Source organism: Gigantopelta aegis, chromosome 6 (assembly GCF_016097555.1).
Source record: "Gigantopelta aegis isolate Gae_Host chromosome 6, Gae_host_genome, whole genome shotgun sequence".
In the NCBI taxonomy this organism is placed as follows: Eukaryota; Metazoa; Mollusca; class Gastropoda; order Neomphalida; family Peltospiridae; genus Gigantopelta; species Gigantopelta aegis.
Genome location: NC_054704.1, coordinates 79154563 through 79173686, shown reverse-complemented (window position 1 = coordinate 79173686; position 19124 = coordinate 79154563). Strand labels below are relative to the sequence as shown.

Below are 19124 nucleotides of genomic sequence, written 5' to 3'. Positions count from 1 at the left end.
TATATTTATATAATAGGATTTATATAATACCCAGTGTGTTCAGAGTCATCCCCATCCCCATTCCTTATATTCACTTCCGCTAAAAAGAAAAAAAAGAAACAATAATAAAAATAGACGTCAATAAATTGTACTAATTATGTTTAAAAGTTCTACAAAATTATGTTAGCTTAAACGCTACAGCAATTAATAATATGAAAATAATGTGTTCTTTCTCATTACTCATTTGATGACTTACGCAAATATTCTGGGATGTAAAGATTGTTTCCTGCATTATCTACCAGTTATGTTAAAACGCAATGCATAAACCGCAATATTTGACTATTTGCTATACTAAGGAATATATATTTTAAGAGAGTACACCTCAAATGTATATTCAGCTTGCAAACTAAAATGTAAAAATTACAAATTTAATTGTCTATATAATATGTCATTTATTACAGGATTTTACATTTCCTAAATATGTTATTACAATGCCAGCATTCACTCTTCTGAACACGCAGCTACCCTCATAGATATTGGCTCTCAATTCTCTTTATTTATACTAAACTCCGTTGAAAACGCACAACCCAATTTTCAGTTGTTATTGCTATCACACGTGCAAGTCTTGTATACACGTTTTGTGTTATTTATTGCCTACCAGAATACACGAACTTATACGGAATCAGTTAAAATATTGTTTTTATTTCTCACATCCTTTTTTATTTTACAAGTCTGACTGTTGCGTTTTCAATGGAGTTCTATATTTACTTACACTGAAAAGTTTCTGCAGCCACGGGCGCACTTTTTGGTCCTTCGCCGACTGATGAGAAAGCTGCAACTTTAATTTTGTACTTGTTTCCCGCTTCCAGCCCATTAATAACGATCTGCTGTCTGTTAGACAGAGCGTTAGTTTCAAATTTAAATTCTGGCCTCCATCTTCCCTGTTTGTACTTCTCCACATAAAGGTAGTAGCCTCGAATCGTGGCTTGATTTTCTGGCCTGGAATCTCGAGGCGATGGGCGCCATTTCAATAACAGCGAGGACGTGTTTACGGGGGTCACCTCATCAAGAATAGGAGCTTCTGGAATAGCGGTGGGGCTAAAATTTATGTTTCTATTATTATTATTATTATTATTGTTGTTATTGTTGTTGTTGTTGTTATTATTATCCTGGTTACGGTCCTGTTCGTCCTCTCTGTCCATCACTACCACTTTGGATTGGCTAGGAGGTCCTTCTCCGTCAATTGAAAGAGCCGTGACGGAAACTCGGTATTTAGTATTGGGGCTCATGTTGTTTATAACAAAGATCTGTCCTTTGGGAGGGATGGCTGTGTAGTATCGGGATTCAGCTTCCCAGTACCCGCCTTGGTACTTCTCGACATAGATGTAGTACCCGGTAATCACCACTCCGGCAAGTTCTTCCGTGGGTGGTTGCCAGATAACTGTTATGGCGGTGGAATTTAATACGGAAACATCATCGAGTTCCGGCTGTTGCGGAACAGTGGTGGGTAAAGCAGTCACCGCGGCGGCCCCACTTGTCCGGACTATTTCCGGATTACTACGCGGCCCCTCTCCGTCCTGCCCGTACGCAGCGACCTCTACTCGGTATTCGTGTCCAGGCAGAAGATTTCCCATCACCACGTTTCGTTGGTTTCCGGGTCTGACATCCATTATGTAGCGTACCGTTGGATCCCATGGACCAGACCGAATTTTCTCAACATACACGAAATACCCGCGTATTTTCTTAGAGTCACGTGACTGAGGTGGCTTCCATTTGACAAGAATTGCTGTAGTGTTCTTTGGCGTAACACTTACAATTCTTGGTGTCCTCGAATCTAAAAAGAAAGGTGTAATAATAATATTATTACTATTTATTTTGCAGGACGATTTTATTGTTTTGTAACATATAAGAATTTTTTATGACTTGCATAGTAGTAATGACGTCATATGTGATATAATTTCTCTGTTAAATTAGTACTGGACCTTCATGTTTGACCAAGAAAGAATATACAAAGTCCATATCCTTCGTAAATACCTATTTCGTCTTTATATGTGCATTAAATATATCTGACATCTAACAATCGTCGATTAATCTGTCATTTCCTTAAAACTATTATTATATTAGACATGGGTTTTTTTAGAGTTGTTTTTTTATCACGACTAAATAACTGGTATGTCAGTTCTATATTGGCTGTAAAGGCTTCATAGCTTGTTTTGTTTCATGTCCATAGGAGTCAGACATTTAAAAAAAAAAGAAAAAAAATTTTGTTATACGTGGTTTGAAGTTAGTAGGCCTATACAGCAGCCATGTTTTGGGTTATTTACATATAATTATTTTCATTGGCGTAGTCGAGGGGTAAGTGGGGCATGGTGGCATATACCCAATGCACCTCTTATTCATTCATCAACACATAACGCGACTGACAGATAGTGTGGCCCCAATCGCCCTTCCATCCAATATAAAATTCTGACTACGCCATTGCTTACCTTCACTGGCGGTTACAACAATTTCGGGGTCACTACTGGGTCCATCGCCCTGCTTGGTTACCGACGCTACCCACATGCGATACTCTGTGGCTGGTTCCAGGTTGTTGATAACGATGCGACTGCGAGCGCCATCTATCTGTACACGCTGTATATTCCGGGCCCCTGTTTCGTCCGGCGTCACTCGTTCAGTATACACCACGTAACCCACAATTGGGTTCACGTTATCGGGGTCATTTTCTGGGGACGGCTGTGTCCACCTTACTAACACTGCCGTTGAATTAATGGCAGTTATTTTCTCTACCTCTGGAGCCTCCAACACTGGAAATATTACATACATAAGCCATAAACGCTGGTGTATTTTGTGTAAACCCATATTTAGCATTTGTACGCACAGACCATACTAATATATATATATATATATATATATATATGTATGTATGTATATATATGTGTGTGTGTGTGTGTGCAGAAGCTGGTAAGCGTCCTACTAATTTAGTTGGTTAATATGTTTGGTTAAAATATAAGACTAATAACATTGTGGTAAAATAGCATGCATTTATGACAAAATCCAACATGGCCGACATAAATTCAAGATGCCACAATTATTTATTGTAAACAATTTAAATGTTTGGTAACGATAGCTTTAAAAAAAATCACATTTGCAATAATCATGTATGACTGATAATTTTTAATACTAAAATAAATACTGTAATACTGAGCTATAGAAAATTGAGGAAAACACGCACTGAAAAACAAAAATTGCAAACAAGCAATAATCCATTTTTGTTGGGGGTGATTAACGGTTTTATTGTTTAGTTTTCACTGAAATGGAAAACTAAAATAAAACAACTATAATCTGACGTCACGCTGTATGACACGACAGATCAGAAGTGTATGTATTACCAAATATTGGAAGTCTAATGATGATCGGTGAGCTTGCGGGGCCTTCTCCGTATGGCGTGATGGGTGCAATCTTTATTTTATATTCAGCTCCGGGATACAGGCCCTCCACAATATAGCTGTCCATGAATCCAGCTAGCGGCAGTTTCTCGAAGTTCTCGTCCGAGTCATCGATGTACAGGGAGTAGCCAGTGATGGGAAATCCCAGGTCTGGGTTCTGCCATGACACCCGCGTGGACGTCGGAGAAACCACCTCAGCGTAGAGGTTGGTGATGAGAGAGGGATCTGAATATATACAATGTCATGTATGAATATGGACCAATCTAATTAAAATTAGCTTCACTATTACATGTGGATCTAACAGCAGCCCGTTGGAGCTCATGTCCAGTTGACCTTTCATTCGACCAATCAAAACCTTACTTGCAAAATCATGCCAGTGATTTGAAAACATTCGGGATTATGCCGAGGGTATACGAAATGATTCGGGTGAATTACGAAGTATGCCGGAAACTAATTGCAATATAAAATTTTATATAAAATTCGTTTCAAGGCGAAAAAACCCAAAACGTGATGGTATAGCCATAAAATCTGTTTATACTAGTATACAATCCAGAGTTTATTACTGCACTTTTCCCCCTGTTTTTTCAATGTTGAAATAGACCAATAAGTTAATTGGTCGATATTAAAATTGTTATTTATAGATGAAATGTCACCTGGACCTGGGAATCCACGCAATGCTGTTAGATCTACTGGCAGACCCAGTAGAGCTAATTTTAATCAGATTGCATATGGACAATGGGACACAACACTATTATAAACATTGGTATTATTTTGTTATATAAATCCACATAGCTTTAAGGTATTTCACAGTAAATTATGTTTTGTTTATGCCATTTAATATTTGGAACTATTTGACAAGTTATATAAAAATCTATAAACCTGAACTACAAAACCGTAATACGTGATCAGGGCCGTATATTTGTAGAGTCGAATGGGCATTTGCCAAAATAGTGGTTGATTCCATGAATTTCTATCTAGTGCCTCGTCAATAGGAGGACAGCCATTCTCGAGGAGATCCTTTCTTGGAGATTGCATCCCTCTTGCTCTGCCACAAAGAAGACTACCATTTCCAGACTAGTTTACTAAATCAAAACTAGCAATGGACAGTTGTGATGACATGCACTCACAAATCACTGTCTTAACTGTGATCATATCCTGCTTTGACTCATACCAAAACCCGTAAAAAGCATAACTATGTTTCGTATTGTAATACTGCTGTATGCAATTAAGTATTTAAGGCTAGTTAAGCCCTTGGAGTCCAGTTTCGATATTTTTACGAATCGTCGATTCAGTACGCATACCCTTCTGTCCATGTGTTGCTAAGGTGACCTCGACCATCTCCGAGCTCCTGATTTCCTCATCCATGTGTAACGACTGAACTATGACGTAATACACAGCTTGCTCCTTTAATTCTCCGATAGTGGCGAGCGTTTGGTTTCTCGGTACTTCCCGTTTGTCCCAGGCAAACAATGGAATGTTTGGATTCTTGGTGAACTGAATTTGATATGCCTGCAAATTGCACCCAGATATGGATTAGTAATGTATGTTATAATAAGCATATTCCAGTGGTGCAGTCAGACGAAAAGGGATATTTCTACATGTATATGGTCCAGTGTTATTTTGATCCCTGTTTCATAGAGTTTGTTTTTTAACGACACTACTTGAGCACATTGATATATTAATCATCGGCATAGAGAGGAAACCAGTTACATTTTTCCATTAGTAGCAAGAGGTCTTTTATATGTACCATCCTACAAACAGGATAGCATATACCATGGCCTTTGATATACCAGTCGTGGTGCACTGGATGTGACGAGAAATAGCCCAATGGGCCCACCAACGGGAATCAATCCCAGACCAATCGTGCATCAAGCGAGCGCTTTACCACTGAGCTACGTCTCGACCCTGTTTCATAGAGTTTTATGGAAATAACGGAGCTTTTTCAGGTTTTATTTTCTTGTGGGCTGAAATGTCCGTAACGATTCTTCAGGACCTTTCAGGCTCGTATGCAGGGGGAGGGTTCCGGACATCAAAACCCTCCCCTGCTCAAGCAAAGTTTCAGGGGTTTTCAGTATAATGTCTTTGGGAGCATAACACAACCGCTCCCTGTTAAAATTCCTCAACACTACGGTTGTTACCCAAAGAGGCATAAAATAATAATCACAGTGCTATCCCCACCCCACCCCCAATGATCACTTCTGAAACAACCCAAATGAGTTATTGTTCTTTTGATTTCCTTCAGTATTACATTGAGATCTTGTAACTGATAGCAACTTGACAGAATGTCTTCGTTTTTATCTTTAGCATACTTAAAAGGTACTTATTAACAGAAGCAGACATTATTAAAATGATGTTTTTATTCAGTACTGTAAAACAATATCGTATTACCATTAGATAGTCGAGATTGCCGCGCGGTGGCTCCCATGATACCATGATGGAGGACTTGGTCAAAGGTCGAACACTGACATTCCGAGGAGGATTGTGAAACTCTGGAAAATAATGCGTCAGTGATCTTAAAAACATTTAATATTTACAATCACAGTGTCAGTTGGCAGGTTTCGAACTTACTGCACCCATTCGCACGACATTTAATAGTCCAGCGTCTGTTCATGAGACAGGGGCGAATTAAGCTTTAGGTAAGGATGGGGGGGGGGGGGGGGTCCGAAATAATATGTAAATGTTTATAATTTGAAATTATTGAAATTATAAATTTTACGTGGACATCAATTTAGATCTACATGGTGGGCTGGGTTTTTTTTTTAGCCGGAAACCCCCCATAATCCGCCCCTGCATGAGGTTATGTATTGACCTACGATGTATTTTTTAAAAACTGATTATATTTCCAATTATTCTGTAAAAAACAACAAAAAAACATGCTAGATATTGGTTATGACGACGTACATCATAAACTCTAAAGCTCTATACATCCACGGGAAACGGTCGCAATGTACGTGGTACAATGCAAGTACTTAACCTTCTGATCGATTGGATAAGCCAGACGTGATTTAGTTAAATATAATTGATTAAACACTGTTTTGGCATTAATCGTAAAACAATGTCTTACAACGACTTACATAAAATCGATAAGACGCGAACAAGAACATTCATTCATAGTAAAAAATTATATATAGTATTCGAAATACAATTGTTTGAAATATCGTGTCAAGAAATTTATGTTACTATTTTCATTTCAAGTTAATATCGTGCTTATATCAAGGTTCAAGCACGTTGGCCTGGGCACACACCTCAGCTATCTGGGCTGTCTGTCCAGGACAGTGGGTTAGTGGTTAGTTCCTATGCTACTATAAATATAACACAAAGGCACTTGTTTATCTATTTTTACATTATATATATACATTTGTTTTTGTTTTTACATTATAATTTGATTTCAATTTTTTTTTGTGCGTGTGTTTATCATCCCTAGATCAATGATCAATTTTACAGGTATATCTTAAATTTCTCAGTTTTATCTAGAATTAAATAATACAAATTAGTTCTTTTCTAACACTTTCACAGTTTTAAAGTTCGGTGAAATATTAGCGTACTGTCTCAGTCAAAGAGCGAGGCATGTTCAGGTGGTCGAGCGCTCATGGTCACTCATTAGACGTTAGACTGTTTAGTGGGGTTTTTAAAACTTAACTTTAAATGCATGTGACAGAAAATGCCATGATGAAAACCAGTCAAACTGTTCGCGAGCACTCGTCCTCCTGATCATACGACTGGTTTCTCACCATCTTGTAGTGTACTGAACTTAATACTGCTTTGCTCTGATATCTGACTTCTACCCAGGGTGCTCTGGGCCATCACAAGAACCTGGTAGCACTGGCTTGGTGTCAGATCACGAATCTTGTACTTCCGAGTCATGTCGTCAACAATGACTTCCTGTTCTGATCCAAATTTCGCCCCTGGTTCACATTTTCTTTAAAACAAACCAAAACTCTCTACCATTTATTGAATAGTTTATGTCCCCCTCCCCCCGAAATTTAATGAACAATAAAAGAAGCGCGAATATTTATTAAGTTTACTTTTAGTTTTAATTATTTAGTTTTATCTCATTAGTTTTTGTGTGTATTAAAAATTAAAATTATCCATGTTTTGTGAACATTTAAATCTCATTTTGATAGTCTATTTACCGAATTAATTGTATATATAACTGTAAATAAAATGTTTTGAGTGCGTCGTTAAATAAAAAATTTCCTTCCTCCTTTTGCTACAGGCCCCGCGAATCCTTAAACCAGCTCTGATGGTGTATAGAATCAAATCTAATTAGAAGTGGCTAAACTAATGTTATTTTATATGCGACGTTTCAATCAATATATACACCATGGATATAAACATTATAACAATACACCATTAAAGTAAATTTGACTATCCTAGTTCCATAAAAAAAAATGTCCTAATTTTAGTGGCACCACACATAATTATGTTTCAAGCATAATGGTAAATTGTATATACTGACACACAAGTTCAAATTATATTAATATATTAATAAAAAAAAAATAAAAAAACCCATTAAAAATGTTACAAAAACATTTTTAAAATACATTAAAAAAAACAATTAAAAACAAAACAAAAAACACACAAGTTCTCTCAAATTGAAAGGAATTGTATTCAATGCTCTATTTAAAGTTAGATGCCCTTTAAACTTTGACCCGTTGAGATGCTGTTTGGTATACTGCTACTTCTAAAATGTGTTAGAATTAAACATTGTTTCACACGAGTCAAACACTTGATAATAATTGGCAACCCGTTTGTTGCTGTCTGTTAATATATGATGAATGTCCAATACTAACTTGAGCTGTATAATGTAAGAAACCACTGGATGGTCTGAGGGTGAAGTACTTTCCTCCCATTTTAATACCGCATCGTTGGTTGAAATGTTGACGATCTGAGCATTTTGTGGTGCCATGGGTAAGGCTGCCAAAATAAATTTGGGTTTACAGTAGATCATGCCATTAAAAAAAAAACATTTCGAAATTGTATTCATTAAACAAATTAAAGCAGATTGCACGTCATCGTAATATTAGTTCATATTATATCATATGTCTTACAGATAAAAGGTTTCAAACTGAAGTAAAACGAACAAAATAAATAAATAAATAAATAAATTATATATATATAAAACAAAACAAAAAACTCCAACAAAATGAAAAAAAATAAAGCAAGAACAAAATATAAAAACAAAAATATATTTTGCAATGCCCATTGCCTAGGATTAGTGCCTTTAATAGTCTATACAGAATAACACACATTTACTTGCCAAAAGTCAACGCTACAGCTGTGTTATGTGGTTTGAACTACCACAAACATTAGCTCCACCAGAAACACAATGGATACTGATATGTTGATTTTTTTAAGAGAGAAAATATTATTAGTATGTAATTTTAATTGTTAAAAACACTGTTAGCCAGAAACATGTTCCCAGCTTTAATAAAAATCTGCGGACAGACATATAAATAGTTTATTAAAGTCTCACCTCATTACAACAGAATAAAATTTAGCATATACATAAAAACAATATAAATTGTAAAATTGTAATAAGCCACTATATACTGAGTTATGAGAGACTATTCGCTAAAAGTATTTAAAAGACAAATAAAGAAAACAATCCAATATAGTACAGTTAAACCAATGGCAGCACAAATAAAATAATAAGATATATACAAATACAGATGCAATTACAATTCTTAAATATTTAGTTATTCTCAACAGGTTCAGCGATAAGACGTGCATGGTTTTGTTTCAAAAACATTTTATTTTTAAAGGGATATTCCTGAGTTTAATGCAATTTTTGAGATGTTATCGACTAACAGAGACTTTTTGACGACTGTAATTACATATCAAATATAGATTTCTGCATAAAATATTAGTGGCTGTATATTAAACGTGTTTCTGATCGTTCTAATATTTGTATATAGGTTAAATTTCATTTTATTTCCTAAAAAAAGATTTTTTCTTACGTACGAAATTATTTGAAGACAAAATCCAGTTTCGGCTTCTTACAAATATTAAGACGACCAGAAACACATTAAATATACAGACAATGATATTCTAAACAAGAAAATATATTTAATATGTAAGTTTAATCGTAGAAATATTTTATTAGTCAGAAACATCTTACAATGCAGCAAACTCAGGAATGTCCCTTTAATTAATTAAGTAATTAATTTTTTTTTTTTTTTTTTTTTATTATTATTTTTTTTTTTTACAATTAGTTGTTTGCTTTTTTTTTTTTTTTTTTTTTTTTTTTTTTTTCTCTTTCACAATTTAGACCAATAGTCCAGTCTGTAAGATAAAATGAGCTGTTTTTTCCAGTTCGCCTCTCTTTCCATAGAGTTTGGTGTGTATGGCAGTTTCGATTGGCCACTCAGCTTGTCTCAGGTCTTGATGAATTGGACACGCCTGTAAGATGTGTTCTGCTGTTTGGTCTTCCAGGCCACAACTGCAGGTTGGTGTTGCTGCAAGTTTAAACTTTCTGAACATGTGAGCATTCAGTCGGTTGTGGCCTGTCCGGAGTCTCAACAGAGTTACTTGTTCCAAGCGACTGAGAAGGTGGTAATCATCTTGTTCTGTCCTGGGTCTGTTGGCTGCCTTTATCAAGGTTTTCTTCTCTGAGAAGCTAATGTTGTTGCTGGGCTGTACATGATTAGCTCCTAGCTTGGCTAGCCTGTCTGCTTCCTCATTTCCTGGAATCCCACAATGTGCTGGGATCCACTGTAGAGCTACTCGTCTTTCCTTTGCTACCTCTTGCATGGCTTCATTCAGGTGAGGAAGTTTTTCTCCTTGCAAGGCTTGTAGGACTGAGAGAGCATCTGTGAGGAAGACAACTTGTTGACAGTCTTCTTGTTTGCTTTTAATTCTAAAAGATTTAGTTTATAAAGATGTGCATAGTTTTGATTCTAAACCAATTAGTTACCCTCAACTCCAAAGACGTTCACAAACACAGATGTCGTTATTTTGCCGAAGTCGTTGGTTGCAATACAGGTGTACGCCTGGCTGTTCTGTATGTTTTCTATGTACAGCGTATTGCTTCCAAACCGAGGGTCGTTCCCTTTAAGTGTACGCCCATCACGCTCCCAGCGAAGTTCGGGCATGGGCACACCAATAGCCTCACAGGTTAGTTCAATGTTAGAACCCTGGTTTACGTCTGGGTTCTTGGTCACACGAGTAAAACTTGGGGGAACCTTTCTCTCTGTTAAAATATATAAATTTAAACAAACCAAAAACAAACGAAATCACGCACATTTATTAACTCAAATGTTTTTCCAATTCATTTAATTGTTACTTGAGATATAAGCTATCATTTTGAAATTTTAGTTAATAATGATAAGGCATTGCAATGCAATGCATGCATGCACACTACAGTGCAATATAATACAATACAATACAATACAATACAATATAAAAATATAAGCTTATCTAAAATAATCAACTGTAAATTAAAAAATATATATATATGATTGAAAAGATGTTTTAAAGCGTACGTTTATTAAATTATCGATGGCTAAAATCTTTATTAAAGAAACATATAGTTATTTTAAAATAAGGTTTACAGTTTATCATGTTCTCTGAAATTATCTTTTTTTTAAATAGGATAAAGCAAATAATCCTAATTTTAAATGTGATTTATTTTATGATAAAACAATATTGTCATTCCAATCCATCACCATTCCTATTCTCGACAGGAAACAAAAACAAAACAAGAAAAAGAAAATGTTTTTCCTCATTACTTCATAATGTAATTCACATAGGCAAAGAAGTATAAAATAATAACTAATTAAGACTGTTTACATCCGAGTCATTTAAAAATACGGGTTTCATTTCATTTCAACTGATTTTTGTGCTCATATCCAATTAAAGTTCAGACACGCTGTCCTGGGCACACACCTCAGCTATCTGGGCTGTCCACAACAGTGTGTTAGTTGTTAGTTGTTAGTGATTAGGGTTTCATTACCTCGTACATACAGAGAAGACTTCAGCGAATACACAATGCCCACGTCATTTTCCACTGAACATTGGTAGGTTCCCTCGTCATACGTGTCGGTAGCTATGACAACCAATTCACCGCTGTCCACCTCTGTAATTTATGATATACGCATGTTCATTTAATACTAAACACCAATAATTTGCATCTGTCATGGCCATATGTACTTCCGGTTAATTTTGATAATTATCTACTGATGACAACAGTTCAGTGGGCATACGCATACCTACTTTCAATGAATTACAATAGTACATCTCTACAGTGCAGATTTTTAGAAGCTGGAGTTGGTTCGATATTCAACGTTCAACATTCAATACTGAATATTTCTCTGACAGAACAACATTCAACATTCAGGGTTTTTTTCTTAATTATGCAACATTCTTTAAAATCTACGGTACAGATTTAAGTGTATGTCTTATGATAATATGATGAATCGAGGGTGGCTTAGGGATATAAAATAATACGGCGTGGCTCCGAAATAAAGCAGAGAGCTAAGCCTCACCGAAATCTACAAACCAAAATGATTATATAGCAAAATAATCAACATACGCACACATCTGAAAGTAAACATAGAATGATTATGATATGATAAACATGTGTTCAGTAGTGCACATCCCACAAATACAGGGTGGCCCAAGGGCAACTTCCACGGTAACGCCCCGTCATAATATATGTTGTTTTTTGTTTAATCAACTATAACAGTTCCTCCCTGTCGTGGATACAATTATGCACTTTCAATTAACTGTGAGGGAGGAAGTATAGCCTAGTGGTAGAGCATTCGGTTGATTTGATGCATAGTTTATAGGATCGATGACCTTCGGTGGAGTCATCAGTTTTACACCCTCCCCACAATTCCAACATCAAATGTCGTGGAATGTGTTGTTCTGTATGTGGGAAATGCATATAAAATATCCCTTACTGCCAATCGATAGCACATCCTATACCAAACGTCGAAATAAATTACACAATGATATACAATGAAGATCCATTGCTTAAAAAGTTTTGCTGGGTTTCGTTAAATTGTTCTTTCTCTTTCTTTTTTCCAATTATTAATAAATCAATGTGCTCTAGTGGTGTCGTTAAACAAAAGAAATAAATAATGTTTTCAGTGAATAGCAATAAGCTAACCTCTGTAAGCGACATGCAACCTCAATTACGAGTATCTTCCACACAACATTCTCAGTATGGTAAATGTTAGTGAATATTTGTTACAAAACGATTTTAGAAGCATTGATAAAATAATTATGATATCAAGTATTTTATAACAAAGTGTACCATCGTGAAGCAGGTCATAAATAAGCGGATGTTACACTTTCCTAGCAAGAGGGGCGGTCCACTTAAAAAAAAACCCCAGGGAACCTACAGCATTCTAAAGGAACCCCAGAAACATTTCCTTTAAAGGCATACGTCACGGATTTAAAGACCTTATTTCACTAAAAATGGATAATAAATAAAAATTACATTAATTGTTGGAAACCAAATCTAGCTATCGCATCATCTTAATTGAACCATGATGGAGTGAAATCCATGTCATCCCTCTCGGCAATTTTAGTTTTTTAATTATGGACCATTGCCATAATTCAATTATTTTTACAAAATGTCATTAAATAGGTCAGTGGTCTGTGACAATATGCCTTTAAAGGAAATAAACGTATTATAGTTAATCGTTAAGGAGTGGGTGTACGGGGCACGGGGTGACATGGTACAGACTTCGTCAATTAAAAGATCTATCACTCTCACTTCTCACCACTTCCTTTAGACTAGCTGAAGGAGAGTCATTTTTAACTCCCCTTATTATATGAATTTATATAGTATCAGTATGATAATGCATTAATTCGCTCAACATAATTTAAATTAGGGAAACAATTAATCACTCAGCTACTTTGTTTTTTCACATCAAGGTTTGATGGTGCTGATGTCGACCCTACTGGATTCACGCTTCTAGAAATAGGTTTTTTGATCTGTTGGCTTATGAGTGTTGGGGTTGTTTTGTTGTTGTTGTTTTTTTTTTTTTTTTGGGGGGGGGGGTTTAGTTTTTGTTTTGTTGTTGTTGTTGGGGTTTTTGGTGTTTGTTTTTTTTTTGTGTTTTTTTTTTGGGGGGGGGTGTGCTGTTTTGGGGTTTTTTGGGGGGGGTTTTGGGGGGGTATAATTTATTCTTCTCGTTTTTGCTTTTTGTTTTGTATTTGTATGAATACCATGCAGACGTGTAATGGTGCGTACCATCCTGAATTATGTCATATTTATCCGACTGCTGAAGCGGGAAGCCGTCCATGTACCACTGTATGAGGGCATCGTCGGTGCCCAGTGCCTCGCAGAAAAACACGGCGTCGCGTTCATTCTCCACAACCTTCATCTTCGGGTGTTCCGTGATCACGGGAAACTCGTTCGGCACCGCTGTAACAGAAACATACACACACACATATGTATCCACGCATACTCACACATGCATCGGATCCACACACACATACACACACACACACAGAGAGAGAGAGAGAGAGAGAGAGAGAGAGAGAGAGAGAGAGAGAGAGAGAGAGAGAGAGAGAGAGAGAGAGAGAGAGGGAGAGAGAGCACGTCGCAGAAAAACCTCGCATCACGTTCATTCTCCATAACCTTCATCTTGGTATGTTCTCTGATCACAGGAAACATGTTAGGCTTCGCTGTAACAGAAACATTCATGTACACGTGTATTCACACACACGCACACATACACGCACACAAACACATACAAGCGTAACACCCCGCAGAAAAACACCAAAACCTTCATCTTGGGGTGCTCCATGATCACGGGAGACTTGTTAAGCACCGCTGTGACAGAAACACACACACACACACACACACACACACACACACACACACGAATTCACGCACATATATTCACATAGAACATCGCATAAAAACATCGCATCTTATTCACTCATCACTACTTGCATCTTGGGATGTTCCATGGTATTACTATACACATATTATATACTGTATATACATATTCATGTAAACGAGTTAAACTGGCAAAATCTTTGCACAATAAAATATTAACTTGTGCATTACTGGTAGGTGTTAAAAAACTAATTTTTATTCATTCATTCATTCATTCATCCTTCTACCATTAAAATCACAGCAGGATTTCCACAACGTGGACACTGTGGGTGTGGATGTGGGTAATTTTTGGCATGCTTACATCAAAGAACTGTTCATACACGCCTGTTCTGGAAACAATCTCTGACTTCGCCAGAGAGTCCTGACCAAAAACAGTACGTGGATACTCACTGGTACCATCATATATTTGAAGGTGGGCACTATTTCTAGAGTACTGTCCCTTGCTATTGTCGGCCACACACGTGATCACGCCAGCATCACGTCTGCGTCTGGCGGGATCGATGTCGAGCACCGATTCGCCACTACGCACGGAGACTGTGTACCGGTTGTGGATTCTTTCATCCACTCGCCTGCCGTTCAGTTCCCAGAAGATAATTGGCTCTGGGTTTCCGGTGACTTGACAGTGAAATCTTACGAGGCTTCCTTCTTCGACCTTTTTGTCTAATGGAGGTTTGGTGATTTGCGGTCCTAAAAGGGAAACAAGTTTAGTCGTGAGTTATACTAAGTGGAAACTATAATTTTCATGTTTACAAACGTTTCATATTAATTATGGAAGGGAAATATATTTTACTTGAATTTATCATTGATCGTCTTTCTACTGCAACATGTGTAAACCAATTCTAATCACTGTGATGGATAATAATATCACATTTAAAGGATATTATACGAGCTTTCATATCACATCGAATTCATGTTCTAATGAAATAATCTCTATTTCGCGATTTTTAAAGGTTAACAAATAAACATTATTTCACGAGGGACATACATTTAATACAAAATGGTGGCATTATATCGCATTTAGACCTATTACCCAATAATCGTGACCCAATAAACTTATTTCAAGACAACGACACAAGACTTTGCTTTAAATTCGATAATAGCCTGTGACGTCATCAACAACTGATGGAATATATAGAGAATACTACATGAGTGGCCGTTAGATACCATTTATCTTATAACGAGTTGTTTCAAAACATATCTAACAAGCGAAAGCGAGTTGTATACGTTTTTAAACAACGAGTTGTAAGATAAATAGTACAACCGTGTCCGGTGATTCGGCGCACTTGGTATTTTGCTTGAGTATGCTTAGGAAGTTGTCATGTTGTCGAAGTTTTTAACGAATTAAAGTTCAATTCCTTTTTCAATGGTTAATCAAGTATCAACATATTTATTGTTAAGGGTACAATTAATTTTTTAAATTAGAATTGTCAATAATTATATCATAATTTAAAAATAAATAATTCACGTGTTTTCGTTTTTATAAACGCGAAGTAGGTCATCCTTATTGATATTAAGAATGTTAAAACCAGTCTAAAAACACCTTTCCCGAATTTTAAAAATTATAGTAAACAGTATAAATGTAATTATTTTTGTTCGGTTATTTTTTTATTTAAACCGAAAAAGAAAACACAAACAAATGCAAACAAAATGAAAATTTTACACCTTAATTGACAGTCATTCCAGTTCACAATTGTTACATTGTTATAAAAATAAATAAAAGCGAAATAAGATCCACGTGCGTGGACAATCTACCTGAGAAAAATAAAATCCATGTAGGCATCTTAGCCATGCATGACAATGAACATGTATGCATCTGCAGTACTGTGCCACTCAAGAAAACGATTCCGAAACTGATCATGAGATGGGTCATATGTGATCGTTCATTTTCATAGTAATATGTTTATCAAGACAAAACAAAAAAGTACTAAAATAATTCTGGGACAATAGTGTAGCGTTTATGGGCTAAAAGTGAGGTCATGGGCGGTTTATAAATAGCGGGGTCAACGATCTACATCTACTGCGCCGAATCACCGGACATGCCAATCGTTTTGGATACAGGGGGTGCCTATATTTATGCACCATTTTAAAATGTTTATTTACTACAGACATAAAACGTTTTGTAGTGTATTTCAGATTATGCACTTCTTCATTGGTGAGAAACGCATTTTATTAAATATTTCACAATGTTCACATAGAAAATGGTCCTTGAAAGCTTAGGTGCGCCGATACACCGGACAGCACTGTATATAACGAACATGAATGTTGCATTCTATTTCTAACATATCCTCAAAAAGAAAATGTAAACGCCTTTTCCAACGAAAACCTATTTACGGCCCTTGGACTTATAGTTAACTTGTGCATCAAAGACAAGTCAGTTTCAAGTTAACTTGTATGTCACGGAATAATCGATTTAATAGTTCTTTTTTTCATTGGATGGTATGTCATTGGTCACCTGGTCATCACCTAGGAGCAGCCAGTCGTATGTCTTTAAAATGTTAACGCACGTATATGTGTTAACAAGTATGTGTTATCAAAAATAAAGAATGATATTCTCACCAACGGGTGTGTAAGAAATCTCTTTCTTGTTGGACTATAACGTTGATAACAAGAATCTATAGCATTTTAATTTAAATCAACTAAAAGACCCCTTGGATCCACCATTGTCGTTAAAGGGTGTTTGATTTAATTATAGGCTTACCATCGCGGTCCTCCACGATCACTTCAAAGGTTGCCTCGGAAGTGCCTTTAGAGCCCAAGGCCACACACGTGTAGTTTTTCGTTTCCTGCACATCTTTGAGAGCCAGCATGGCGTTGTGTTGGTTGATTAGGTCGACGCCGTTGGACTTCCACGTGTACACGGGGTTAGAGGCGCCAGTCCCAATACACGTCAGGTTAACATACGCGCCTGGAGCCACTGGGATCTTCTTCACGTGGGGCTTCAGGTTCGGCAAATTCACGAGTTCTGTAAAAATCGTAGACACATTCTATAAGTTTTGCATTATATATATATATATATATATATATATATATATATATATATATATATATATATATATATATATACTCTTCAAAAAAAAGTAGGGGAACCTGAAATATTAATGTTAATATCAACTATTTGACCGAACATACGTTTTGACCACAGACATCCTAGTAAAGAACGTTCAGGTCTGTTTATGAACACACCGAAACACATTCCATACTTTACACATGCATCACGCAGTTGCCCCATACACGTGCGTGAGGTGTCATTCTCGATTTTGACCATTTCCAGGAAGGTCGATTAATCACTGTGGAACATTATTTCTGTCAATCTTTTTCATTCTGTTGATCATACAGTTGTTATTGTTTTGTTTTTAGTAATTTATATTGTTTGAATTTGCGATTTACTGATACATATACGATATATATATATATATATATATATATATATATATATATATATATATATATATATATATATATATAGACACACACACGTGTGTATGTGCGTGCGTGCGTGCATGCATGCATGCATGCGCGCGTTATTAAATCAAAGTGAATGTATTTATGAATTCCGTTGACATTAATCAATTCAGTATTATTCAGTATTTGACAAGATTTTTCTCTATATTATGTAGGGGAGAAAAACCTCGAGTAAACACTAATCACATTTCTGACATCACCAATTACTACTTGATAATTCTTAATTCTAATAAACGTTTCTCTAAATAACTTTAAATAATCAATACATCTATACACTGTTGCAAATGAATGGCGAAGATTCCGATTCGCATCGGCTACCAGTTCTGTTGTGTACACCCATATTATGTCAATAAGTTAGCTGCAAATATAATAAGCCCTCATAAAGAAGGTCCAGCCAAACCTAAACCACAAATGATTTTATTCATTCCACAATCATCACATGTGAATATGTCCATATCAGTTCTCTTAAGCGAATGAGACTAGGGTTCTGGGCATTTTAAGATCAATGGCCACATTTTAATTTTAGAAATATTCAGTGAAATTTCTTCCGACTCTCCAGTAAATAAGATTCCCATATGCCAATGACAACACTTCTCATGTGTATAGATTATGGTGAAATTTTATTAATGAATTCTTACTCAGAGAAGTAAGTGTTAAATGAGACCTTTGTTTTTAAGAGATACATACTCGGGGGTGAACGCATTTTGACCTGGAAGTCTGTTCTGATTACTCCGAGACTGTTGTACGCCACGCACGTGTAATTGCCCGATGACTGCACGTTCCTGATCAGCAGCACGTTCCCGCCAGTGGGGATGTTATGTTTGTCAATATCGATACCATTCATCACCCACTTCACAAACGGAAGTGGGAAGCCGTCTGCCGTGCACGTGAGGTTCACTGAAGCTCCACGCGCCACAGTGACTGGGTCAGACAGAGAGGTGAATTCTGGAGGAAATCGTCTGGCTGCAAAGACACAGAAGAAGGAAGGAACTGTTTTATTTAACGACGCACTCAACACATTTTATTTACGGTTATATGGCATAGGAAGACACAGAAGATGATCTCGGTAAAAACAAAACAGAAGTAGGCCAATATCACTGATAATATTAGGTCACAATTTAGAAACAAAGTTATGTACATCTACTATTATGACACATTTACAAACATGTTTTTAACTTTTTATAGTTATATCCAGAATATAATATTAAATTCTACACTGACTAGATGGTAAAACAAGACCAGTATAAATTTATTTACTGGTAGATTTCTAATGTTCAACGATAAGGATACGAAACCAAGGATTTTCACAAATCCACACGGTGAAAGAATCTAGTCAAATTGATATCACTAGATCAAATTAAAGTTTATTTTGTTTGACG

At 36.2% G+C, this 19124-nt stretch overlaps 2 protein-coding genes across 3 annotated transcripts in view; both read right to left on the bottom strand.

The window, feature by feature from the left end:
- Positions 1-14960, bottom strand: part of LOC121375086 (tyrosine-protein phosphatase Lar-like) — a 25573-nt gene extending 10613 nt beyond the window's left edge. Inside the window, exons 1-12 of one of the 2 annotated variants that reach the window (XM_041502317.1) lie at positions 14674-14960; positions 13630-13803; positions 11380-11502; positions 10342-10617; positions 8219-8342; positions 7157-7344; positions 5814-5914; positions 4727-4934; positions 3369-3650; positions 2466-2783; positions 752-1813; positions 31-79 (exon numbers count right to left, since the gene is read on the bottom strand). In XM_041502317.1, the coding sequence (XP_041358251.1) occupies positions 31-79; positions 752-1813; positions 2466-2783; positions 3369-3650; positions 4727-4934; positions 5814-5914; positions 7157-7344; positions 8219-8342; positions 10342-10617; positions 11380-11502; positions 13630-13762 (2864 nt within the window). In that variant the 5' untranslated portion in view covers positions 13763-13803; positions 14674-14960. Of the gene's footprint in view, positions 1-30; positions 80-751; positions 1814-2465; positions 2784-3368; positions 3651-4726; positions 4935-5813; positions 5915-7156; positions 7345-8218; positions 8343-10341; positions 10618-11379; positions 11503-13629; positions 13804-14584 lie in introns of both variants that reach the window. The other variant, XM_041502318.1, reaches the window with a different exon arrangement.
- The window catches only part of LOC121374741 (hemicentin-1-like), a 26389-nt gene continuing 21783 nt past the window's right edge, over positions 14519-19124 (bottom strand). The window contains exons 19-21 of the mRNA XM_041501850.1: positions 18433-18708; positions 16982-17245; positions 14519-14970 (exon numbers count right to left, since the gene is read on the bottom strand). Coding sequence (XP_041357784.1) covers positions 14519-14970; positions 16982-17245; positions 18433-18708 — 992 coding nt within the window. The remainder of the gene's footprint in view (positions 14971-16981; positions 17246-18432; positions 18709-19124) is intronic.